Below are 22,447 nucleotides of genomic sequence, written 5' to 3' on the forward strand. Positions count from 1 at the left end.
GAACACAGCAGCCCTCACCTATGCACACGTGGCACAACAAGACCAGACGGTTTTCCATTCGGGCCTAAGTAAATGCCCTGTGTGTCATCTGCAGCCCCAGTTTCCAAAGCACTTTCTCTTCACATCTGCTCTTTCCTGACCGCCTCAGCTCCCTCCAGAGCTCTCAGCCTGGGGATGCTGTCCCCAGCCTCAACTCCCTCCAGAGCTCTCAGCCTGGGGATGCTGTCCCCAGCTTCAGCTCCCTCCAGAGCTCTCAGCCTGGGGATGCTGTCCCCAGCCTCAGCTCCCTCCAGAGCTCTCAGCCTGGGGATGCTGTCCCCAGCTGCTTGCCCACACTCTGTTCTCCCCTGTGATGTCTTGGGGTGAGAGCTGGCCCCAGCCTGTACCTTCTCAAATAGTACATCCCCAAAACAGAACTTGTGCCCAATTAATCTGAGGAAAAGCACCCCATGTTTCCTGACTAATGACCCACATGCACACCACACCCTTGCTCAGGTTGTTTTCCTATCTGCTGCCTCTGCCTCTCTGTTCTTTGATGGCCTGGACCCCGACAGACATACCACGTCATCCTTAACACAAGCAACAGGGGCCTCAGAGCCTTTGCCTCCAACCACCTGTGGCTGTGGACCATCAAGCCAATGTGATATTTTTTGATCATTGGTCCTAAAATTGAATTAACATTTCTCTTCCAATCATAGAACTCATTTTCACTTAACTTATTTTTAAAAATAATCTATCAGTCTCCACCTTCACTTCGTCCTAACACCACCGCAGGCTGAATGTGGCAATTATTGAATAGAGTCAAAATAGACAAGAAAGTAATCAAATGTACTATGTTCATCCTGGTTCCCTGGAGGCATAGGCGTGTGCGCATGCACACACACCCACATACACACACATGCACGCACACCATGGGCATAATGTTTTCTAGAATGCAAGACATTTGGGAACACACTGTTCTTCCCCGAAACACTCCAGAGCCTGGTCTCCCAGCAGCCCCTCACCTCTGTACCTTTCCCATGACAACGTCCAGAACTGTACCTAGCTCGGGACTAATTACATTGTCTTTTATTCCTATGCTCTTCACACCTTCCTGTCACCTTCACAAGTCTGCCCAGAGAGCCCATTACCTGGTCCTCCATCTGTTGAGCTGTTTCCATTTATGTAAGACCCTAAAGGAACAAGCAGTCTCCAAATCCAGACCCATAGAACCCATTCTCTACCTCCCTTTGGTGAACTGGACATGTACCAGACAGAAGGCTCCAAGAGAATGGTCTACCACTTGACTGGGCTCCCTAAACCCTGCCAGAAACATGTCCACAACTTTGTAGACATACACACACACGCACAACAGGAACCGAATCAATGCCAAGTCAAGACCACAGGCAGCAAGTATAAGTGAAAAGAGGCTGTGGTTCTCAGTGGCCTGGATTTGAGTTGGGGCCTTTCCGTCGACATTTCAATGAGAAAAGTCAGAGATCATCAGGTTTTTGCTTTCTGATCTGTAAAACGATAGCAGACAGAGTCCACAAGTCAACCTGGGCCGTGCAGAGTAGAGCTGTCTACAATGATGCACCGTTTTGTTGTGAAGGCAGTCATTCTGTCTCTGACTACTAACCCACCCTGGTTATCTATCTAATCATTGTATGTTGTCTCCTTAGCCAGCCATGAGTCCTATTCTCCGAGATGACAATCATCCAGGGTCACAAGGGAAGGCAAGAGTGAAAGGCCTGTTTATTGAATATTTAGGAAGCCAGCGTATTTCCCAGTACCATGTCTGCAACATTCAAAGCCAATATTTGTGTCTTTAGGATTCTATTTGTATGGTAATTTTAAAAACAAGGTTCAGACACTCTCCTGAAATTGAAAAACATATTAATTTTCTAGATGGTAATATAATACCATAATTAAATATTACTATTTCTCTTAAAAATCTGGTAACTCCTAACAAAATGGATTTCTCAAGCATAATGTAGGTTTTCCCACAAATTTGTACTCTAGGGATATTCTTTATTTTGAATATACGAAAGAGACCACGAACTTAATCTCAACACAATGCAAGAAAATTTGATTTGCTAGAATCACCATAATTTTCTTGTATTAAAAATCTCTGTGTTTCCTGACCCAAAGCCCCCACCTCCACCGTTTTCTAGACATCCTTGGGGAAAGACTCGGGATGTGGAGGGGGGGAGATGTTTTGTTTCACTGTGTATGGAACTTACTGAATGTTCTTTCCCTTTCCATTTGCGGCTTTTGTTCTGAGTTGCCCATGTGTCTCAAAGAAGATGAGACTGGGTAATCCCATTAACCTTCCCCCCCAATCTCAAACTATGCCCTCCGTGCTGTCTCACATGACAACCCTTAGCATGGGCGAGAGCATCAACCCCCAAGCTGGCCTTCCATAGGTCTTACCCAAAGTCCAGGAGGGACAGAGGGAGGCCTATGGCCCTCGGCTGCAGGCCAACTCTGGAGGAGGCGTTCTGGGCTTCCACCCCGACTCCCAACCACCCCAACCGAAGCTCAAGAGGTCCCCCTTGTGTTTACTCCCAAGAACAGCCTAGCCTGTGGTATGTTTTCCCCCAACGCTAGCGTGGCTCCCTGTCACCCCCTAGGCCTTTGAGAGCTCTCAAGATCCAAGATGCCCCAAGAAGACCTCCAATCTCCATGTACTCATGAAGACCTCCAACCTTCTAAACATTCCTGGTAGATGAGAAGGTTCTTGGTCCTTTTGGAGAAGACCAGATGGCCACCAAGTTTCCAAGTCTTTAAGAAAAACTCAGATCTGAGAGATGCTTGCCCGAGGTTCCTTCTCAAGCACTCATTCGTGGTTCATTGGGAGCCCCTTCACCATCATTCACTTAGAAGGATGTCTTATTTCTTACGGAATACACCACAACCTTGTGACACTTGCGCCAAATTCCTTCTCTACAGAACAATGAAACTGAGCTCTTCTGCCAAGAACTCCAACAAGGATGTGTTGGTGCCATGGAGACTTCCAGGCATAGATCTGTTCAGCAAACACCGTGGCAGATCTCCACCCCAGGGCCTAGCTAGTGCCCATCAAGCACGGCCATCCAGAACCACTTCTACCTGCCCACCTCTATGTCCACGCCGAAGGCTGGTTTGGGACAGCACTGATTATGGATATCTAAAGACCTACCTAGAGACTGGGAACGCAGCACTGACGAGGTAGAGGAAGCCAGGCTGACAGGGCCTTGTCTGATAGACCCCACATCTGGGTGGAGAGGGAAAAGCTCCCATCAATCACCCTGAGGTCTGGGCTATTTTGAAACAGCTGGGCTCTAGCTAGAATTTTCCAGTTTTCATCTGGGGGGCGGGGAGCTCCAGCCCATGCAGAATAATTAGCATTACCATGGGGCCAAGGGAGAATTTTGATGGGAAGTTTTTGTACTGGAACATTCTTAAACAAACAAACAGAAAAACCTGGCGGATAGGCTAGCTGAGTGGGCCAAATCTTGTCTCCCCAAGCCCCTCATTCCTTTCCCATCCCAGGAGCCATGAGCTTCCTCTTCCCTTAGCAGGAAATGCTAAACACGGGAAAGATGTCCCAACGGCAAACCTCTCCCCTTGACAAAGGGCTTCCCACGCACAGGAGATCATGGCCACAGAGCAGCGCCAATGGCAAGGCCAAGCTTCATAGCTGATGCCTGAGTTCTGGGGTGCACACAAAGCTGAGAGGACGTTGGGGAGTCATGCCATTCCTTGCTAGCCTGCTTTTGTGGGCCTGTATCTGAAGGTCCCCATGCTCCTTCCATCTGGAAATCAGCTGTTGCAGGTGTCCCATTCCTCCCGCGGTCCTCAGGGTCCACTCTGAGGTCACCCAGCAGAGAAGGACGCATTCCAAAAGGCATGAGAAACTGCCAGAAGTGGGAAGTGGGATATGCTCATTCGAGAACATACTATTTCTGAGTTTCCCAGGGTTGAGATGTACACACACACACACACACACACACACACACTCACACACACACCACTCCCCAAGCACAAAGGCCTTAGATTAGATGGATAATGAGGAGCTAAGACCATGAGCAAATGAGAGACATGTGAGTGGCTGAAGCAGAGCCAAGCACGGCAGAGGGGCCCACAGGCTCTGGGGCATCCAACTTAGCCTTCCTTCTTCAGTGACTTGTCAGAGTGGTCATTACACGGCCATCTTGAGGCCTTCTCTGGAGAGATCCGCTGGCCTCTCTTCATGCCTTGTGTGTGGTGATCTCATCCCAAAGCACAAGTTTTCTGTAGCCACGGTGAGGGCCGCCACTCTGACAGCCAGATTCTGGGACTTTCTGAGCATCATCTGCCAGCACATCCGAGTATGCACAGGCAGGCCTCCTCTAATCAAGAGCTTATTGTTTGGGTGGGACCTGTTGTTGACACTTGTATTTAAAATGTGCTCAGGCGGCCAAGCCGGAACCATTCCAGGTGAATTACTTCAGGCTGAGCATTTGAAAGGAACCAGAGATGTTCTGACTTTCTGTTGGTTTCCTTTTTAATCAAGTACATTTTTAAAAGCAAATCAGCATTTAGGAGTTGGATGCAGGAGGATTAGCAGTCCAAGGTCATCCTTGGCTACGTAGTGTGTTCAAGGACAGCCTGCGATATTTGAGACCCTACTTCCAAAAAAAAAGAGTCACAAGAAGGAAGGAGGGAGGGGAAGGAGGGAATGAGGAGGAAGGAGAAAGGAAGGAAAGAAGGAAGAAAGGAAGGAAGAAAGGAGGGAGGGAGGGAGGGAGGGAGGGAGGGAGGGAGGGAGGGAGGGAGGGAAGGAGGGAGGGAGGGAGGGGGGAGGGATGGGAAAGAATAAAGGAGGAAAAAGGAGAAAGGAAGGAAAGAAGGAAGGAAGGAAGGAAGGAAGGAAGGAAGGAAGGAAGGAAGGAAGGAAATCTGATTTATACACTGAGCACAGGATGGATTCTTGGACCAAAGTCTGAGTAAGATACTAGACCCCATTCATTGGACCCCCTGTTGCCCAAAATGACCGACACTGCATTCCTAAGTTGGGGTTCTGTCCCATGCAGCAGCCCACCCATCACTGGGACAGGACCAACCTAAATCGAACAGAGCTGTGGAGTGGGAAGCACATACCACCCAACTTTGACGTCAGGCTGTAAAACTGCAAGGGGAGCATATGGAATGTCTCTTTCATCCTTTGTATGTAACGTTGGGGGCGGGGTAAAAGACGCGAAAACTAGTCTCACCTGTTTCTTTTTAGCTTTTTGACTGTGGCTATTAGAATGCATTGGGCATCCATGATGTTGTATCGGTGACCTGATGTGTATGGTGCACAGGCACTTCTATTGAACTATACAGTAGGGCTATAACTGGGAGAGGTTAAGGTTGGAGGCTGGTTAAGCCAGCGCATGTCTCTGGGCACAGCAGGCTCTGATGCAGTGAGGCTTGGAGCCTGATCCAGGCCTTGCCTGGTCGGATGCTCCCCTGTCATCTCCTTCCAGCTGCCTCTCTTTGCTCTCTGCTTGCCAGGGCCCCAGATCCTGGGAATACCATGATGATCTGCCCTTTCCCACCAGCCTGAACAATCCCAACAGCTGCAAACCTACCTCCAGACTAACCCTGACAGCAATTTCCTGTAAGGAGGGAGAGGTGTCTGCAAGGCAATGGGCAGTGCTCAAAGTGAGTAGCAGTCACTCCTGGATTGAACTAAGGGGAGTCGTGGGAAGGAGGACTTGGGCCATGTTGCTCAAAGAACTTTGCAGGATTATTTTTAGAGACATCAGGAAATGAGCAGGGCATTGCGCTGGAAGGGACTCGAAGAGCAAGAAAAGAGAACCAGGTCCTAGTGGGGCAGGCAGACTAGTATAGAGACACTGTAGAAGGAAGGAGGGAGGGAGGGAAGGCAAGGGGGAGGAGGGAGGGAAATAAAGAAAGAGAAGGAATGAGGAAAAAATGAGTCAGTGGAAGAAATGAGAGAGAGGGAAGAAGCAAAGAGAGAGGGAAAGGAAGGGAGGAAAGGGGGGAAGAGAAGGTGGGGGAGAGGTAGGGATACGCACAGATCCCATAGTGGTTTCCACCAACCGTGGACACCTAGGCCCTGAGTCTTGATGTCCACACATTTCCATTAAAAGAACAGAAGGGCTTATTCTAGGCTTAATCTAAGAAAATTCAAAGTGAATCCAAAAGATCTTTAGCCACCTGGGAAAAGTAAGAAAAAAAAGAGAGAAAGAACAAAATCTCAAACCTGACAAGCACATGGGGAAAAGTGTGGGTGATGAACTATAACACACTTAATGTCCAAATCAGTGGGAAATTGGGGGGCGGGCAAAACACTGAGAATAATGGCCTACAGCCTGAAAACTAAGCCCCTATCCAGGAGCAGCGTGTGAGCGGACACAATCACTGCACTGGCATTTGGAGAAGGGACAATAATTCTTCCTTACAGCCCAAGCCAGTTCATAAACCCAAAGCAAGTGATGGCCTCCAGGAGGACATCAGGAAATGAGCAGGGCAGGACTTGCTGCGACAGGCAAGAGTCTCCTAGAGTCAATTGATAGCAAAAGCAAGGATTCTCCCAGGTCTCCATGACGATCTCCAGGAGACCTTGAGGCCATTAGTAACCACCAAGACAACATCCTCATCTTAGTCATGGCTCGACAGTAGGGAAACCTGGCAGGCATAGTAATGAAGTTCCAAACTGTAGACCGACTGACTCGGAGCCTCCTGACAGAGTGAACTTGAGTTACTCATTACAGGTCAAACTCAATCATAGGAAACTCTAGTCCCAGACCAAACATTCTCCAAATATGTCAAGATTGGGAAAGGTTAAAAGCCAAAGGCATGTGGAAGAGACATGACAATTATATTCCTGGACCCAAAACAGTCATAAACAAGACAGTGAGTGAACCTTGGACAGGTGTTGACTACATTCTCCTTCCTGGTTATGACCTTTGTTGGGTTTCTGAGTAGATGGCAACCCTCAGAGTAGCTAGCCAGAGGTTATACCAGGACCCTACTCGTTCTGCAACATTTTCTAAAATTGTTCCAGAATGAAAAATAAAAGCACAAAAGTAAATAGAAAGCAGATAAATAATTGCTGGTGTGGAAGGGCTGCACAGGAGTGAGGAACAGGGCAGAGAGCAGCGGGGCTGCGGAGGATGGCTCTTCCAGCAGATGTCGGGGGACGGGGGAGATGCAATGCCAGCCTGTGGACCAGTCCTAGGACAGGTAAAAGAAGAGGCTATATGACGACGTTTCCTCTTTGGGAATACCCTGAAAGTGACCGGTCTTGTGGGATTTGGTGGGTGACAGGAAATAGGGAAGTCCATATGCCTCATGGGTAAGGAAGAAAGCTAGGATGGACCCACACGGATACCAGGGAAGCCTGGGAGGTAAGGGGCCATTGCATGTCCTCTTCCTTGAAGACACTCAGGATCATGGCAGCTCTGTGTAACGGAATCAGTATCTCCAAGAAGGGATTCTAACCCTCTTGGGCAGCCTTGGAAATCAAGAGCCTGTAACTCATGTGTGTGTGTGTGTGTGTGTGTGTGTGTGTGTGTGTGTGTGTGATGTGCATGTCTACAAATGTCTGCCCACAATCACATGCATCCACACCCATGAAAAGCAGGGTGTCAGTTCTCTTCCTCAGTGTCCCACTCGATTCCCTTGAGGACTGGTCTCTCACTGAACCTAGAGCTCACTCAATTTTTACTAGACTGACTGACCAGTGAACTCAAACCAACTTCCTGTCTCCACCACCACTACCCCACCATCACCACCACCATCAATTGTGTTTACAGAAACACCAAGCCACATCTGGCTTTTCATATAGGTTCTGGGGATCCGAACTCAGATTTTTAGGTGCACTTAACTCACTGAGCTTCCTCTTCAATCTTCTGCTTTTCTGATGATTCGACAGCCAGAACAGAGAGGGTCCCCCGCCCTCACACACACACACACACACACACACACACACACACACACACACACATCATTTCTCATCCTACCCGCCTAGGCCTGTTCTCTGGAAAGGATTCGTCTCAGGGCTGGACGTGCACCCTCTCCAGGCCTCCACTGCATATCTGCACAGTGACCTCGGGGTCCAGGAATGATGTCAGGGAGAAGTGGGCAAGCCCAGTGGATCCGTGGGAAACATACGGATGAGGCCTATCTACAGTAAAAGTGAGATTGGCGGTTGCAGGCTTGAGGAAAGGGGAGAAATGCTGAGTGTAAGCTTCTTTGCATGGTGACTGAATATTCTGGAACTAGACAGAGATCATAGCTACCTAACATTGTGATTATTCTAAATGTCACTAAATGGTGAGCTTAAAATGCCTAAAGGGTTAAACTTTAAGTGGGGTGAGCAGGTTTGCTTATTCATGAAGTTTTACTACATAGTCCAGGCTGGCCTTGAACTAGTGATAAGAAGTGCTTATGCCACTGTAGCTAACCCTGATTATTGTATTAGATAGGTTTTACTGCATTTTTAAAGGTTCTCTAATTCCTTAGCACCCATATTTTAAAAAGAACACCTAGCTACTTGGTGAATTCCCAGCTAAGAGACATGCCGAAAGGAAGGAAGGAAGGAAGGAAGGAAGGAAGGAAGGAAGGAAGGAAGGAAGGAAGGAAGAAAGGAAGGAAGGAAAAAGGAAGGAAGGACAATGCCTAAAGAATTATAGCCAAATTCCCTCTGTCCTCAACATGTATGTCCACACATGTGCACATACACATGTATACACGCACATCGAAGAGCTGGCTTTCAAACACACATCTACCTACCCAACACTTGGGAGGCAGAAGAACAAAGATTTGAGTTCCATGTTATTCTGTGCTCCAGGGGAAGATCCCACCCCAAAACCCCACAAAAACAGGCTAGGGATATAGCTCAAGTGGAGCTCTTGCCTGGCACGTAGGGGTTGGTACTGCGCTCAGTTCTTGGTAGCACAAACAGACAAGGTTCTTTAGGAGGCATCCTGGAAATGACAGCATCTCAGTCCCTCTACACCTCGGAGTCTCCTCAACTGTAGGATGTGGACAGCCCTGAACTCCATATGGCAGTCCCTAGCAATGGCCAGGCAGAAGATACCGTGTCCCCCAGGGCTGTAGAGTGCCACAGCATGACACAGCGGACACCCAAGGCACAGGCTCTGTAGATGTGGGAACCCCAGTGCCTCTCTGGAGCTCCGTAGCTGGGACTCAGCAAGCATCCCTGCTCCCCAAGGCCGCAGACATGCCCCATATGGTGTTTGTGCAAGTGGCCTGTCCCTGGTGTTCTAACTCCCGCTAACACATCGGGCCACGGCAGATCATATTTTCAGCTCTGGGAGCCTGGTCTGAGCAGTTGGGTACTCTAAATTTAATTCTGCAGGTAATTTGAACGATGCTATCTAATTTCAAATGTCCCCACTCTTATGAGTGCAAAAGCAGCATAATTTTTAATTAGTGGGTAAACAGTAAATACTGAACGGCAGTAAAGTGGACAGCACTGTTAATTAAAAATCCATGGTTGATAAAAATCAATTTGGTCCTTACATTCAGGTCCCTGCAAAGAGTTGTGTGACCCAGCCATGGCCCCATCTGCCAGCAGTGGTTCATCTAGTTAAGACTTTCCTGGGGGGAGAGAAAAAAAGCCGGGAGAAGAAAGAAAAGAAAATCGAGGTCTGTCCCAAAGCTGTGAGGGGGCAACATCATGAGGAGACCATTTCTAACTATTAAGTTGGGTTGTTGTTGAATTTAAAAAAAAAAAAAAAAAAAAAAAAGACAACCTTTACATTGAGACTATGGGAAGACAGCATGGCTGGGCCCTCGGCTTCATTGTGCTGGACTGTGTGTGTGTGTGTATGTGTGTGTGTGTGTTTGTGTGTCCGTGTTCTGAAGACAAAGAGGCCTGACTGTATCTCACAATCTCCTAACGTAATTAAATCCTAATTTCTCATAGAAAAACAACATAAACGAAAACACACTTAGGGGGAAATAACACCTGAGGCTTCGTGACAGAGTGTGACATCTCTTCTCGGTGCCTTCAGGGACGGGAGTGGGGGGGGCTTGAAACAAAATGATGGCTTCCCTCCCAACAGAGAGAACATCTCTTCAAGAATCAGAGATTCATGGAGACAACAACACTCTCATTTTCAGAGTCCGTGTGCTGTTTCACTGCAAATGTGAGCTTTATTTCCCAACCAGGCAAATAAGGCTGACCCCTCCTGATTCTTCTTTGCTTCCATCTGCTCGCCAAACCAACACTTTGCGACAGGTTTCATTGACACCGGCGATGTTCAAATTAACCTGCAGAATCGAATCTGGAGAATCCAGCAGCTTCAGACCACAACGGTGGCTCCAGACTGTGTTCAGGTTGACAGCTAGGGAGAGTCTGTCTCAGTTCTGGGCGCGTGGGCTCAATGTGGATACCCACATGCCCACCACAGTGATGTGGCTCAAGTTCCTTTGTCTTATTGACATTGCGCCAGATTAATTCTGAAAAACTCACTGTCTATCTTACAAGTCTTCCATTAGCCTTGCTTCCCCAGTGACAAACGGTCATGTCCGTAGACTCTTTGCCCTAGTTAGCTATTGAATTCTGTTTCTCCTACTTGTCTGACCATGATCAACAGATCCATTGACCAGTGGGACCAAGGACCACTCTGCACATGTGTGTCCTAAACTCTGTGTCTCCAAATTGTCCCCATTGTTCTCAGTGGTGACCCGAACGAGAGATAGTCAGTCTGTCAGGCTTGAATCCGGACACCCTCGGCTCTAGCTTTTGCTTTTCTTGCCAAGTGCTACAAACCAAGCCACAACCAGCTCCTGGGGTGGCTGCAAACATCGCATATCCTAGGATATGCTTACTCTGAAGCCACCTGTATCCCTTACTTGACTAAGGACACTACCATCACCAGCTACACCTCTCATCCAGTCACAGGGCCCCCGTGGACTCTAGATATGACGCCAGATCCCAGGAATGCAAGTTTTCCAGAGACTGCTGGGAACAGAGAATCTTGAGTCTAAGTGTGTACCAGATAGAGCTCCAACAGGCAAAACAGGCTTTCCCTGGCCTCCCGTCAAGCCCAGCTGGGAACCTGTGCATGGGCACTGGGGAACAGATGGGAATACACCATGGGAGAGTTTCTCCGCTCCATCCATAGCCTTCCCTGGAGGCCCTGGCTGGCTAGAGCTCACTGAGTTCCTCCTGACCCACTGCAGCCCCAGGCTCAGTGGGAAGGGCTGGGTTGGAAAGCCTGATGCAGTGGCCAGCAGTCGGGGTCAGGGACCACGATGACGACAGTCAATGCTGTAAAACTTGGACGCTGCTCACACTAGCATTCTGCCGTCTGGGCTGTGTCAGCTGTCCTGAGTAGGGTGACAGCTCGAGGCAATTGCAGTTCTTTAGCGACTGCAAATTTTGCTACTCCGTTCTGAGCAGCAGCTGGGAGCTGAGGGGAGCTGTCCCATGCCCTTGCCAGGCTCTCCTGGGCGGAAGAGGGCCAGGCAGGATGTGGTCTATGTGGCTGATCTCTTGCTCAGATCTAGGCACCCACCATGCACTCGGTGAGCACTGGCTAAGTACTGTGTGTTGGACTCTGGTATGTGTCCCATGTACAGAGGAGGGGACAGTGGCAAGCCTGCTGTATGCAGTCAACAAACATCTGGGTGCTCTCGGGCCTGAGGTGAGCTGTGCAGCCTGCCTGAGCCGCTGGCATGTGGAGAGCAGGAGAGCCATGCAGTACGCATGAAGCCTGTGGATCTCTGACTGGGGTCTTTCTCTTTTGCAGCTGGCATCACAGAAACAGTTGGAATTTCAGGAGGTGGCCATCTATACTGGGAGCCCCAGTGCCAGCAGCCAGTGCCTAATGGTATGCCCACCACTGTGGTCCTGCCCCCACACCTCAGAAGAACCTGGATCTCCACTAGGTGATTCTCCCCTAAGCTCCCAATCCTGCACTCCTGGGCTGAGAGATGAGTGCAGGCATCGACCTCTATGAAGCTGGTGATGCTCCCAGTTCCCCAGAAGCTGCCTGCAAAACTCAAGGCTTGCTTTCTCCCCTCTGGGGGTGGCATCTGGAGCAGGGAATGGCCAGGCATCGCATCCAGCCAACGTGGTTAAGCTGAACGATACACACATGGAAACCCGTGACACAGATATTCAAGCTGGCGCACAGGGTGCAGTCAGACGTGCTAAACAGGCACATGGGGAAGTGTGTAATGTAGATTTGCCGTGGCAGTGAACTTCCAAGCAAAACTCCTGGAAGGCTCCTGGAGATGGTGGCATCTGCAGAGAAGCCCCATTCTTGGATCTGCAGGAAGAGTCAGGCACGGGGCACAACTTGGTACAAAGAAGACAGGAAGTAACTGGCCAGATAGAGTCTGAGTCTCCACCCAGTTCTCCTAGCAGGGCTGCTCTGTGCCCCTCATTTCTGGCAGCCATCGGGTCACTCTTCCTCCCTCCCAGGGTGGGAGCTGAAGGGGAGTTCTGGCTTTCCTCACTTACCCCCTCAGGTCTCCCTAGTCCACTCCATCGTGGGGTCAAGGACTGGATTTTCCATGTCCCCCGTGTGCCTCCTGAGCTCATGGAGAAATCTGCTTGCCAAACATCTGCTAGCGCTTTGGGTGCTGGGAGGGGGCAGGGCTAAGGCTCCCAGAATTGATTCTAGCACTTTTCCCAGGCTCTGGGGCTGCAGCCCTACCTCATCCATCCAACTGGGACCTAGGCAGCTCCTGGCAGGGTCCCTGAGTGCACACAGGGGAATGCTGAGCTGTGCTGCTCCTGCCTCCAGCAGCAACACTCTGGAGCAGTTCTAAGAAACTTCTAGAACTTTCTTCCTAGAAAGTCCTCTCTGTACTCATTGCTTTCTGAGAGCGTGTAGAAAAGGGTCAGTAGTCTGGGACTATGAGGTAACACCCTGCATGCCCTGGGAAAGCAATTTTGTACTGTAGGCCCTGTCTGAGGTCCTTGGGTGTGCAGGCCGCTTGTCCTCACTCTGGTCACAGCCTGGCCTATTCGCCACTTACTGTCTCTTTCAGACCAACTCACTTCTATTTACTTAAACACATTCATGCATTTTTACAGCCTTATTGGGGTATAATTGGCATACAGTAAACAGCACACATTTATAGGGTAATATAATTATTTTTTAAAGATGCCTACCATTGCTCTGGATGCAGAGAGCAGTCACTCGCCATAAATAAGAAGTAACTGTGAAGAGATTCAGTGGAACAAAACCACATAATTGGGTTCTCTTTAGATTCACGGCCCATCTCAGGCTCAGCGTCTGCTCTCTCTGGGAGACAAGGAAGCTGTGGCTTAAGACTCATTAGGTCTCAGCCAAGGCCTTCTCCTTCATGTTAGCAGGAAGCCTGGAGGAAAAAAAGGAGCTCTTTCTGGTTGGATGATAGCAACATAAGTACAAGATATATATTAAGGTGGCAATCCAGGTGGGCACCAGGGAATGAGGGGGCATCCTCCAACACCCACCACAGTGAGCCCTCGACGGGGATGCTCTACCCTTGGCCATGACCGTGGGGTCAGGAGCCACTCCTTTCCCTTCTCTATACCCCCGGACCTGTTTACATTGTTAAAAGACTAGATCCTGAAGGCCCGGTCAGTTGACCACCTCTGTGTACAGGAATGCGTGCGTGTGCCTACAGTGGTACATGTAGGTGTCTTCCTCGATTCTTCAATTGGTCTCCACCTTGTTTTTTTTTAAGGTAGTGTCTCTCACTGGAACCTGGGAGTCTCCATCAATCCTTAGAGATCCTCCTGTCTCTGCTTCCCCAGAACAAGGATTACAGGCAGCTACCACAAGTGCTTTTATTGTTTGACTACTAGAGCTCCAACTCGGAGGGCATCACGCTCGTGTCAAACACTCTTCCCACTGAGCTATCCTCCCGGTCTTGCTTGGGGGCAGTCATCTTCCCTGATGGCGATGCTGAGTGGCCGCAGTAGAGTCCCCATCATCCTTCAACCCACAAAGTATGTGCTGTCCACGGTCCAGCCCCTTTGTGGAAACAGCTCGCTATTGTGTAATAAAGCAGGGGAAGGAAACAGCTCTCTGGAGGGGAGACACTAGAGAAATGTCCCCTCTGCACTCCTTCTTCTACCCCCTTCACTCAACAAGAAGTCCAGGACAGAACAAGGGGGTGCTGGATCTTGGTGGGGAAGAAGCCAGGGTTCCTGGGAAGCTAAGAGTCCATTGAGTGGCACATGGTAGCAACAGCCCCAGTTAGGACCATGAGGTTGACCAGAAGGAGATTGGAGAGCTTTTATGAGAAGAGAAGGCCCCCAGCTGGGGAAACAGACGATAGGGCTCAGGCCTGCATGATGGAGGTTGGAAACATGGGAGCCCAGGCCAGAGGGAAGGGGACACCCAGGTAGGTTTTCATTTCTCCATCCAAAACCCATCTCTTCCCAGCACCTGCGAGGTACGTGCAGGACCAGAATTCCTCGCCTGCTCCTACACCTTCTATTCCAACCGTCTCTTCCAAGCCTACCAGTTCTACTACAGGGACCCCTCCTGCCAGAAGCCTGCCCACTCACTGCTCATCAAGGGCAAAGTCCATGTGCGCCGGGCCTCCTGGATCAGCCAGGGTGCCACCGAGGCCGACTACCATCTTCACAAGGTGGGCATAGTCTTTCACAGCCACCACTCCCTGCTCGACATTGTCAGGCTCCTCAACCAGACCCAGGCTGGCCAGGACTGTACAGGACGGCTGCCCCCAGACTGGGCCTGGCTGCTGGAGACACTGTATGAGCTGCTGAGCTCCCGGGTACCAAGTGACTGCATGGCCGCACTGGGCTTCAGCATGCATGAACTCAGTCTGCTCTGCCTGCAGTATCACATGCAACAGCTGCCTGGGGAGGCACCCCATCTAGTCAAGGAGTTGTTCCTTGAGGACATCCACACCGACTGTGCAGAGGCAGCACTACCGTCCCACTGGCTACCAGTGCCCCCTGGAAAGTGTTCTGGTGAGTATGGGCCCCTCTGGGTGTGTTCTGGTGTCCAGTCCAGCAGGTCCTTTACAATCGGGTCCTGCTAAGGGTCTCTGCCCGACTCTCCTCACTGCCCTCACCTCTGGTCAGCTCACCTCGGGACATTGGCACATTCTATTACATTTTATCTTTATAATCTGCATATGTTTATATTATATACAGCACATTATATCTTCTCCTTGGGCCATCTTTCCCCAGCTTTTGCAAGGCTAGATAGTATTTTGTAGAGAACAACACAATTCACCCTCTCTCACCTAGTCCTTCTCAGCATGCATCTTCTAGATTTGGTCTTCATAATTCTTGTAAGGCTCCATACCTGTCCTTGCAGGGCACAATGGTTGCAGCTGGTTTTCCCCTCCTTGGTTCTCATTTTCTGGTCCTTCTCTCCCACCTCCCCACTCTACACACCTCCCAACACCCAGGACACACTGCTGTTCCCTCCTTACATGGGCATTAAGCACCCCATCAAGAGAGGTCTGAGGCTTCACCCAGCATGGGGTCTGGCATCTGGCTACAAGCAGCATAATGTTGGCACATGCACTGGGGCAGTCTGCCGGGGCTGCGGTACCCTCTTAATGACCTCCTTCAGGAGCCCAGGGGGCTTCCTGCTGACCAGGGAACAAACCGCCGGTGCGTGTGTGCACACAAGCTGACGCTGGAGCGTGCTGCACCAAAGCCCACAGATATTATGGAGTCGGTATAATGAGCACAGGAGACCTTGGGGCATGGACTCTCACTCTGACTACTTACAGCTTAGTGGGAACAACAGTGGGGTCCTTGGAGGAAAAAAAGGACTTTGGGTTAGGACCTGGACCTCTCTTAATGTGGGGATCTAGGGTGAGGCCTGCAGTCTTCATTTCTTTTTTTGTTTTGTTTTGTTTCCTTTTTTGATTATTCGAGACAGGGTTTCTCCATGTAGCTTTGGAGCCTGTCCTGGAACTCACTCTAGACCAGGCTGGCCTCGAACTCCCAGAGATCCACCTGCCTCTGCCTCCCGAGTACTGGGGTTAAAGGCGTGCGCCACCACTGGGACGGGTGGACTTTGAGGTACTCTGACCAGTAGCTGGTAACGCACGAGCACACCTCCTCAGAAAAACGTTGAGAAAAAAATTAAAGTCATAAAAGGCATTGGCTTTAAGTAGAAGCCAACTCCACTAAAACAGCCTGAGGAAGGGAAGCTGTGGCATTCGATGGCTGAGAACAGGGTCTTCACCCTCAAGCGATGAGTGCAAACAATGTCCCCAGTGTCTGGCACACTGACAGTGGGATGGGGGTGACACACAGGAATAGCGGTGATGCTGGGACTCGCTGCTTGTTGTAAGTGGAGATGGAAGTGGGTTAGGACTCTACATTAGGAACTTCTTACCGGTGAACTTTGCATGTATTTCCTGATAATCAAGCTGAGCACGGTAGCTCTCACATCTGTAACCCTAGCACTTTGGAGGCAGAAGCAGGGAGACTGCTTTGAGTTTGAGGCCAGTCTTAAAATCCAAAAACAAAAACAAAAAAAAAAAAGAACAACAAAAAAATCAAATCAAGACAGGGAAGAATAAGTTCTGCCATCTTTATCAGTGCCATTTGAACTTAGCCATCCTCCCATCATGCAGCATACATTGAGAGCCTACTGAATACTGTACGCTCAAGCAAAGTCAAATGGGGCAACTTCTCATCTTTGATAGCTACTGCTTATCAGATTCCCAAGGGGTGGGTACCAGTGGTGAGAGCTAGACCACACCCATCTGCCCACCCTACACTTTCCAGCTGCCCCCAAAACCCAGGCTATGGGAGGCAGAGAAGGAACATGCCAAGGTTCTCCTGAAAGGGGCCTGCTTTGGTTTTTCAGGACGGAGTATCTCTGTATAGTCCTGGCTGTCCTGGAACTCTCTCTGCAGACTGTAGACCAGACTGGCATGGAACTTACAGAGATCTTCCTGTCTCTGCCTTCCAAGTGCTGAGATTAAAGGTGTGCGCTACCACTGCCCAATGCCCAGCTCCTCAGGGTTCTTTTCAATTGATCTCAAAATCAATCTCTTTTGACAACTGTCTATGATGCTTAGAACTTAGTCCTGAGGAGGAAGGCACACGTGGTGAGTAGATTACAGCCCCCACCTCCTTGTTCCAGTGGACACCATGAGGTCTGACAGCCTCCTGTCTCCTGGGTGGAACTCAGGAGCCACTATTACTTCCCTTCGTACCACCCCACCAAACCCAGTGGCCTACACAGGCTGGAAGCATGATTGGGAAACAAGACGCATAGCAAGATGTCATTGCAGACCAGCGCCAGATGCATAGACATTAAATTAAAGGTCTGCTTGGCAACTCCCCTCTTGGGGAGGGGAGGAGAGAAGGAAATGCTGCTGCAGCCAGATCTCCGAATAGCTCCTCGCTCTCCTCACCTTCTGCTCTCAGGAGCCTGAGCCTTGCCTGCGACCTGAACCAGATGGTAAACACGAACATTTTTAGAGTTAATTTAAAACCAATTTGATCCCCAAATTTATTGCCTGGATATAGAATAGTAATCAATCAGTCTGTTTTCCACCGCAGTCATCCGGGCAGGCGTCACCTCTGGAGCTTAATTAGAAACTGGTGCGTGCCATAGGGGACAGGGCTCTGTGAATAGGCTCACATCACCATGAAGTTAGCAAGTGTGAGGCTGGGGCCTTTGTCTATTAACACATGGGCTTCTGGCCTCTGTTGAAGACACCCAGGAGGTGGTTCATAGGGACAGAAGCTTTGTGTCACCTCCTTTAACTGACCCTGAGCGGGAAATGCCTTTTCTGTCCCCTCAACCACCTTCAAAACTCTGGTATGCACCAAACCACTTGCTCCAAATGATCAGCCAGCTCCCGCAACGTCCCTCTGCGCAGGGGATGATGCACGTGTAAGGCCATGAGTGTGTCTCTGTGTGTGTGTGGCAGGAAAGAGCCACTCTGGGACTATTTCAATGCTGTGCATTTGGTCCTGTCAATACACATTAGTGTGAGCATAGTTCAGAATGTGGGTTAAAAGGCCTAAATTAGAGGCAACTCTTATCAGCTGGCCTCCCAATTACTGACACTCCAGCTAACTGCCATTGCTTACTCCATCACAAACAAGTCTGCCACCATTTACCAGGGTTTCAAAGTGCCTTCGCGTCCTCCAGGTCAGAATCCCCCTAACAGCGAGGCATGATAGTGCTTGCCTGTTATTTGAGCCCTTTGGAAGCCGAGGCAAAATGGATTGCCTGGAGTTTGAACCCAGCCTCAGCTATACAGCATGACTCTCTCTCTCTCACAATAATAACAATAATAAGAATAATACCCAGAAATGAAACATGATATAGGATCATGTGCTATAGAAATAGAAGTTCAGCTCCCTCACCAGAATAAATACTAATAGTAAAAGCTTTGAAAGTGTGACAATCCAAACAAAGGAAAAAACCCTTCCCCTTGTCTTTTCTGCTTGTACCCCAGTCCCCAAGTTTCCCTCAGGGACAGTGGGAACAGAGCTGTCAGCTGGCTCTCAGGTCAGCGCTTAAAGGTGCCTATTCCAAGGCTATCATAGGCAGAGAAGGTTCTGTGTTTACTTCTGGCAGCAATTCCCTTTAAGGAAAGAAGAAGAGGGAAGGGAAGGAAGGGGAGGGGAGGAAAGGGGAGATGGGAGGCCATGCCTCATTCTTTCCTGGCCTCTACTAAATATTTTCACTCTGAAATGTAGACCAATTTGATTTCATGTCTGTTTCCTGTTGTTGGGTCTTAATCATCTTAGCAAAGCCTAACCTGGGATTACTACAAGCAATCCAAAACCAGAAAAAAGAAAAAAAAAAAACAAAAACAAAACAGTGCACACCTTGGGGCAGTGGAGGGGCTCTGTAAACCCCAGGACTCCAGAACAGCTGGTTTTGTCTATTACAATGATGCTGGAGGCTGGGCAGGGTGATACATGCTCATAATCCCAGCACTTCAGGGACACAGAAGGAGAATCAGGAACACAAGTCCTGTCCAAGCCAAAAAGCAAGTTCAAGGTTCGCTTGGGCTACATAGCATAAATATATCTCAAACAAGGCCAGTAGGGGAGAAGGCTAGGGAGAAGCTCACTGTTTAATGCAATTGCAGAGGAAGGTAAAAGACTGGAATCTGGATCCCCAGATGTTACTTAAATGCTGGGCAGGTGTGGCAGCCTACCTGTAATTTCAGTGTTCAGAAAGCAGAGGGAAGGGAGGTACAGAGCTAGCTGACTAGGAAACTTAGTCTTATTGGCAAGCTTGGGTTCAACTGGGAGACTCTGTCTCATAGGATAAAGTGGAGCATGATAAGAGGAAGACGCCTTTGTCAACCTCCAGCCTTCACATGTGGCTGACACACAGGAACACACCTCCACACCCACATCCCCCACCCCGTACACACACACACACACACACACACACACATCACATCACATATACAGAACAGAAACCACCACAGTAGCCTTGGTCCTCCCCCTTGCAGAGGATGTGCTAACTGCAGTGAGGTTGGGGGACAAGTTCTGCAGGACTGTGTTCAGTGACGGACAACTGTGGCAAGCCACCTGGCCTCTGAGTTCCACTGCCCTTGGTTGAACAGTTGCAGGAGGGCTTCAACCTAGCCCCCAGCTGTTGTAAGAGAGGCCGTTTGTTTGTTTTCCGGCTGCCTAGCAGCTCAGACCCGAAATAGTCACGCAGAAACTATATTATTTAAATCACTACTTGGCCCATTAGCTCTAGCTTCTTAGTGGCTAACTCCTATATCGTAATTTAACCCATTTCTAGTAATCTGTGTGTTGCCACAAGGCTGTAGCTTACTGGGTAAATTTTCAGCACCTGTGTCGGGCAGGGCTCCATGGCTTCTCTTGGACTCTGCCTCTTTTCTCCCAGCATTCACCTTAGTTTTTTCCACCTAACTGAGTTCTACCTTGCTATAGGCCAAGCCAGTTTCTTTATTCATTAACCAATAAAAGAAATTCATAGACAGAAGGACCTCCCACACCAGCCAGCAAGTGAGGACGCTGCAGAAGTAAAGGGACAACGGTGGTGTGCCTTTGGCAAATGGGGCATGGACTTCTTCTAAATCTGGGGACCGAAGACCCATCTATGCTTCAGCCCACTCTCATTCAACAGGCGTGTGTTTGCTGGGAGCCTAGGACTGGGAGAGGTCAAGGCCACTGCCTAGAAAGTTTCTGCTACTTCCAGTCTAATGCGGAAGGGATAGAGGGAAGGAGGGATGCCTATGAGAAAGGGATGGACAGGTCTTGAGCTACTTTATAAGTGGAGGCCTTTATTAGACTGAGGACCAGAGGAAGAGGCCTTGGGCCTTCCTCAGGACATGTGCAGAGGCCCAGGAGGAAGGTTATCTGATGTGAAATGTCCTTCTGTATATGTGTTGCTTTATTGGTTGATGAATAAAGCTGTTTCAGCCAATGACTTAGTAAGGTCAGGCAGGAAATCTGAACAGAGATATAGAGAAAAAGTAGGCAGAATCAGGGAGATGCCATGTAAGGAGAAAGATGCCAGCTACCAGCCAGAACCTTATCAGTAGGCCACAGCCTCATGGTGATACACAGATTAATAGAAATGGGTTAATTTAAGATGTAAGAGTTAGCTAAAAATATGCCTAAGCTATTGGCCAAACAGTGTTGTAATTAATATAGTTTTGCTGTGATAATTCCGGTCTGGGCAGCCAGGAAATGAACAAGCAGTGTCAGCCTGCAGGGACCTTTCCTTCTAAACCCAAGTACACCAAGAGGCCCACCTGCTAGTGAACAGAAGGGCAAAGAGAGCTGAGTAGCCAGGAAGGGGGTCTCGGGCCCTGCACTGTGAGTCCATTCTAGTTGCAAGTCTGACTCTGCCTGGCGCCTGACCCCTCTGCTTCAACTTTGGCAGCACCACACTTGGCCCTGCCTGGCCTGCAGTCTCATTGCCTGCTCCGACGAGTACCACCCACTTGTGCTGCCTTCCTGGCCAGCTCTGCCACTGCACCTGGGAGGTCACTGGGTCAGCACAGGCTGCGAGACAAGGCCTGCTGTGTTGTTCCTCACTCGGCTCTTCACCTTCGATGACCACAACGGCTCCTGGGAAGGGCACTACCACTATTTCTCTGATCCCGCTTGCCACCAGCCCACCTTCACCGTGTTTGCAGCTGGCCACTACTCCAGAGGCACCCCATCCCCCAGGGTCCACTGTGGCACTGAACTGACGTTTGAGGTGACACGGGCCTATGTGACCCCCATGGACCAGGTCACTACAGCCATACTCAACTTCTCCAAAGCAAGCAGCTGTGGAGGTCCAGGGGTCTGGTCAGTAGGCACGGAGAGGGATGTCACAGCCACCAACGGGTGCCTACCATTGGGTATAAAGCTTCCACATATAGAGTATGAGCTGTTCAAAATGGAACAAGACCTCTGCCTGCTTTTCATTGGGCAGAGGCCCACAGACGGGTCTAGTCCTGACACTCCTGAGAAGCACCCCACCTCCTTCCAGGTACCCCTGGTACTCTGCAAGAGGCAGGTCCAAGGGACCCCCAGACCCTTACAGCACAGGCTTCCAATGCAGAGTTCCCCCACTGGGTGGGCACCATATCTTCCTGTCATGCCACTTCCCATACTACTCCTGGTTCAAGGCCTGGCCCCCTTTGGGTGGCTATGACATCAGTCTTTGACTTCCAGGTGGCCCATTGGGCATTGTGTGGCCCTGTAGATGCCCATCTGGCTCTCTGCTGTTGTACTGCCACGGGGAAAGAACAGCCTTCTCCACTGCTCTGCCTTGGATGGACATACGGTCCTGCCACCTCTAGTTCAGCCTGTGTCCCACAGGGCTCAACAGTGCTGCAAAGCCAGGGGTCCCAGACCACAGGCCTGGATGTGGCTGCAAAATCTGCTGTCTCTAAAACCCTACTGCTAGTTTTAATCCTGTCATTGTGGTTGGCGTTAGCCTCCTTGCCCTTCCCTGCCTGGGGTGTTGAGACAGGGAGGACGTCCTGTGATGGTGGTCAACGATGCTTCCTGCCGCTTGGCCAGGTTCTGGGTTGTGGTGTAGAGATCATTAATTTGAATTTAGCAATACAAACTCAGCCAGGGCATGAATTAAAGATGCCACTTGGGGCTTTCAGATCGTCTCAGTTCTCTGGCAGAGGGCTTGTCTCTCCGGGGGCAGTCGGCTTTCTTGAGTTCTGCCTGTTGGCATCTTTGGGAACCTGCTTGTGCTTCTCGATCAGACCTCAAGCTGGCAACACAGCACACGGGTAAATCCGGTCCCCCAGGGCCACCGAGCACGAAAAGAGGGCTCGATCTGAGCTGAGACCTTGGCCTTTCCCTGCAGCCTGCGGCCTCTAAGTCTCCCGCAACCACACATGGCGCCCGCAAGCTCAGGGCTAGCCAAGCGGGGCGCAGCCCATGGAGGAAAGCACATTTCTGCCTTTGGAAACTAATTAATACTAATGATAGCTGCAGTATGATGTGCCCCGAATATTCTTCCAGAAGCCTCTTCTGTCGACAGACAGGGAT

The 22,447-nt window shown here is 49.9% G+C and overlaps 1 protein-coding gene across 1 annotated transcript; it reads left to right on the top strand.

Annotated features, from left to right (window-relative positions):
* The first annotated feature begins 10,927 nt into the window (after window positions 1-10,927).
* Apcdd1l (APC down-regulated 1 like) lies at window positions 10,928-21,590 on the top strand. The gene is given in 5 exon segments (XM_042055112.1): window positions 10,928-11,228; window positions 11,739-11,877; window positions 14,376-14,870; window positions 14,872-14,929; window positions 20,829-21,590. Coding segments are annotated over 5 exon segments (1,755 nt in total).
* Window positions 21,591-22,447: the final 857 nt, after the last annotated feature.

Source organism: Arvicola amphibius, chromosome 5 (assembly GCF_903992535.2).
Source record: "Arvicola amphibius chromosome 5, mArvAmp1.2, whole genome shotgun sequence".
NCBI classification, from domain to species: Eukaryota; Metazoa; Chordata; class Mammalia; order Rodentia; family Cricetidae; genus Arvicola; species Arvicola amphibius.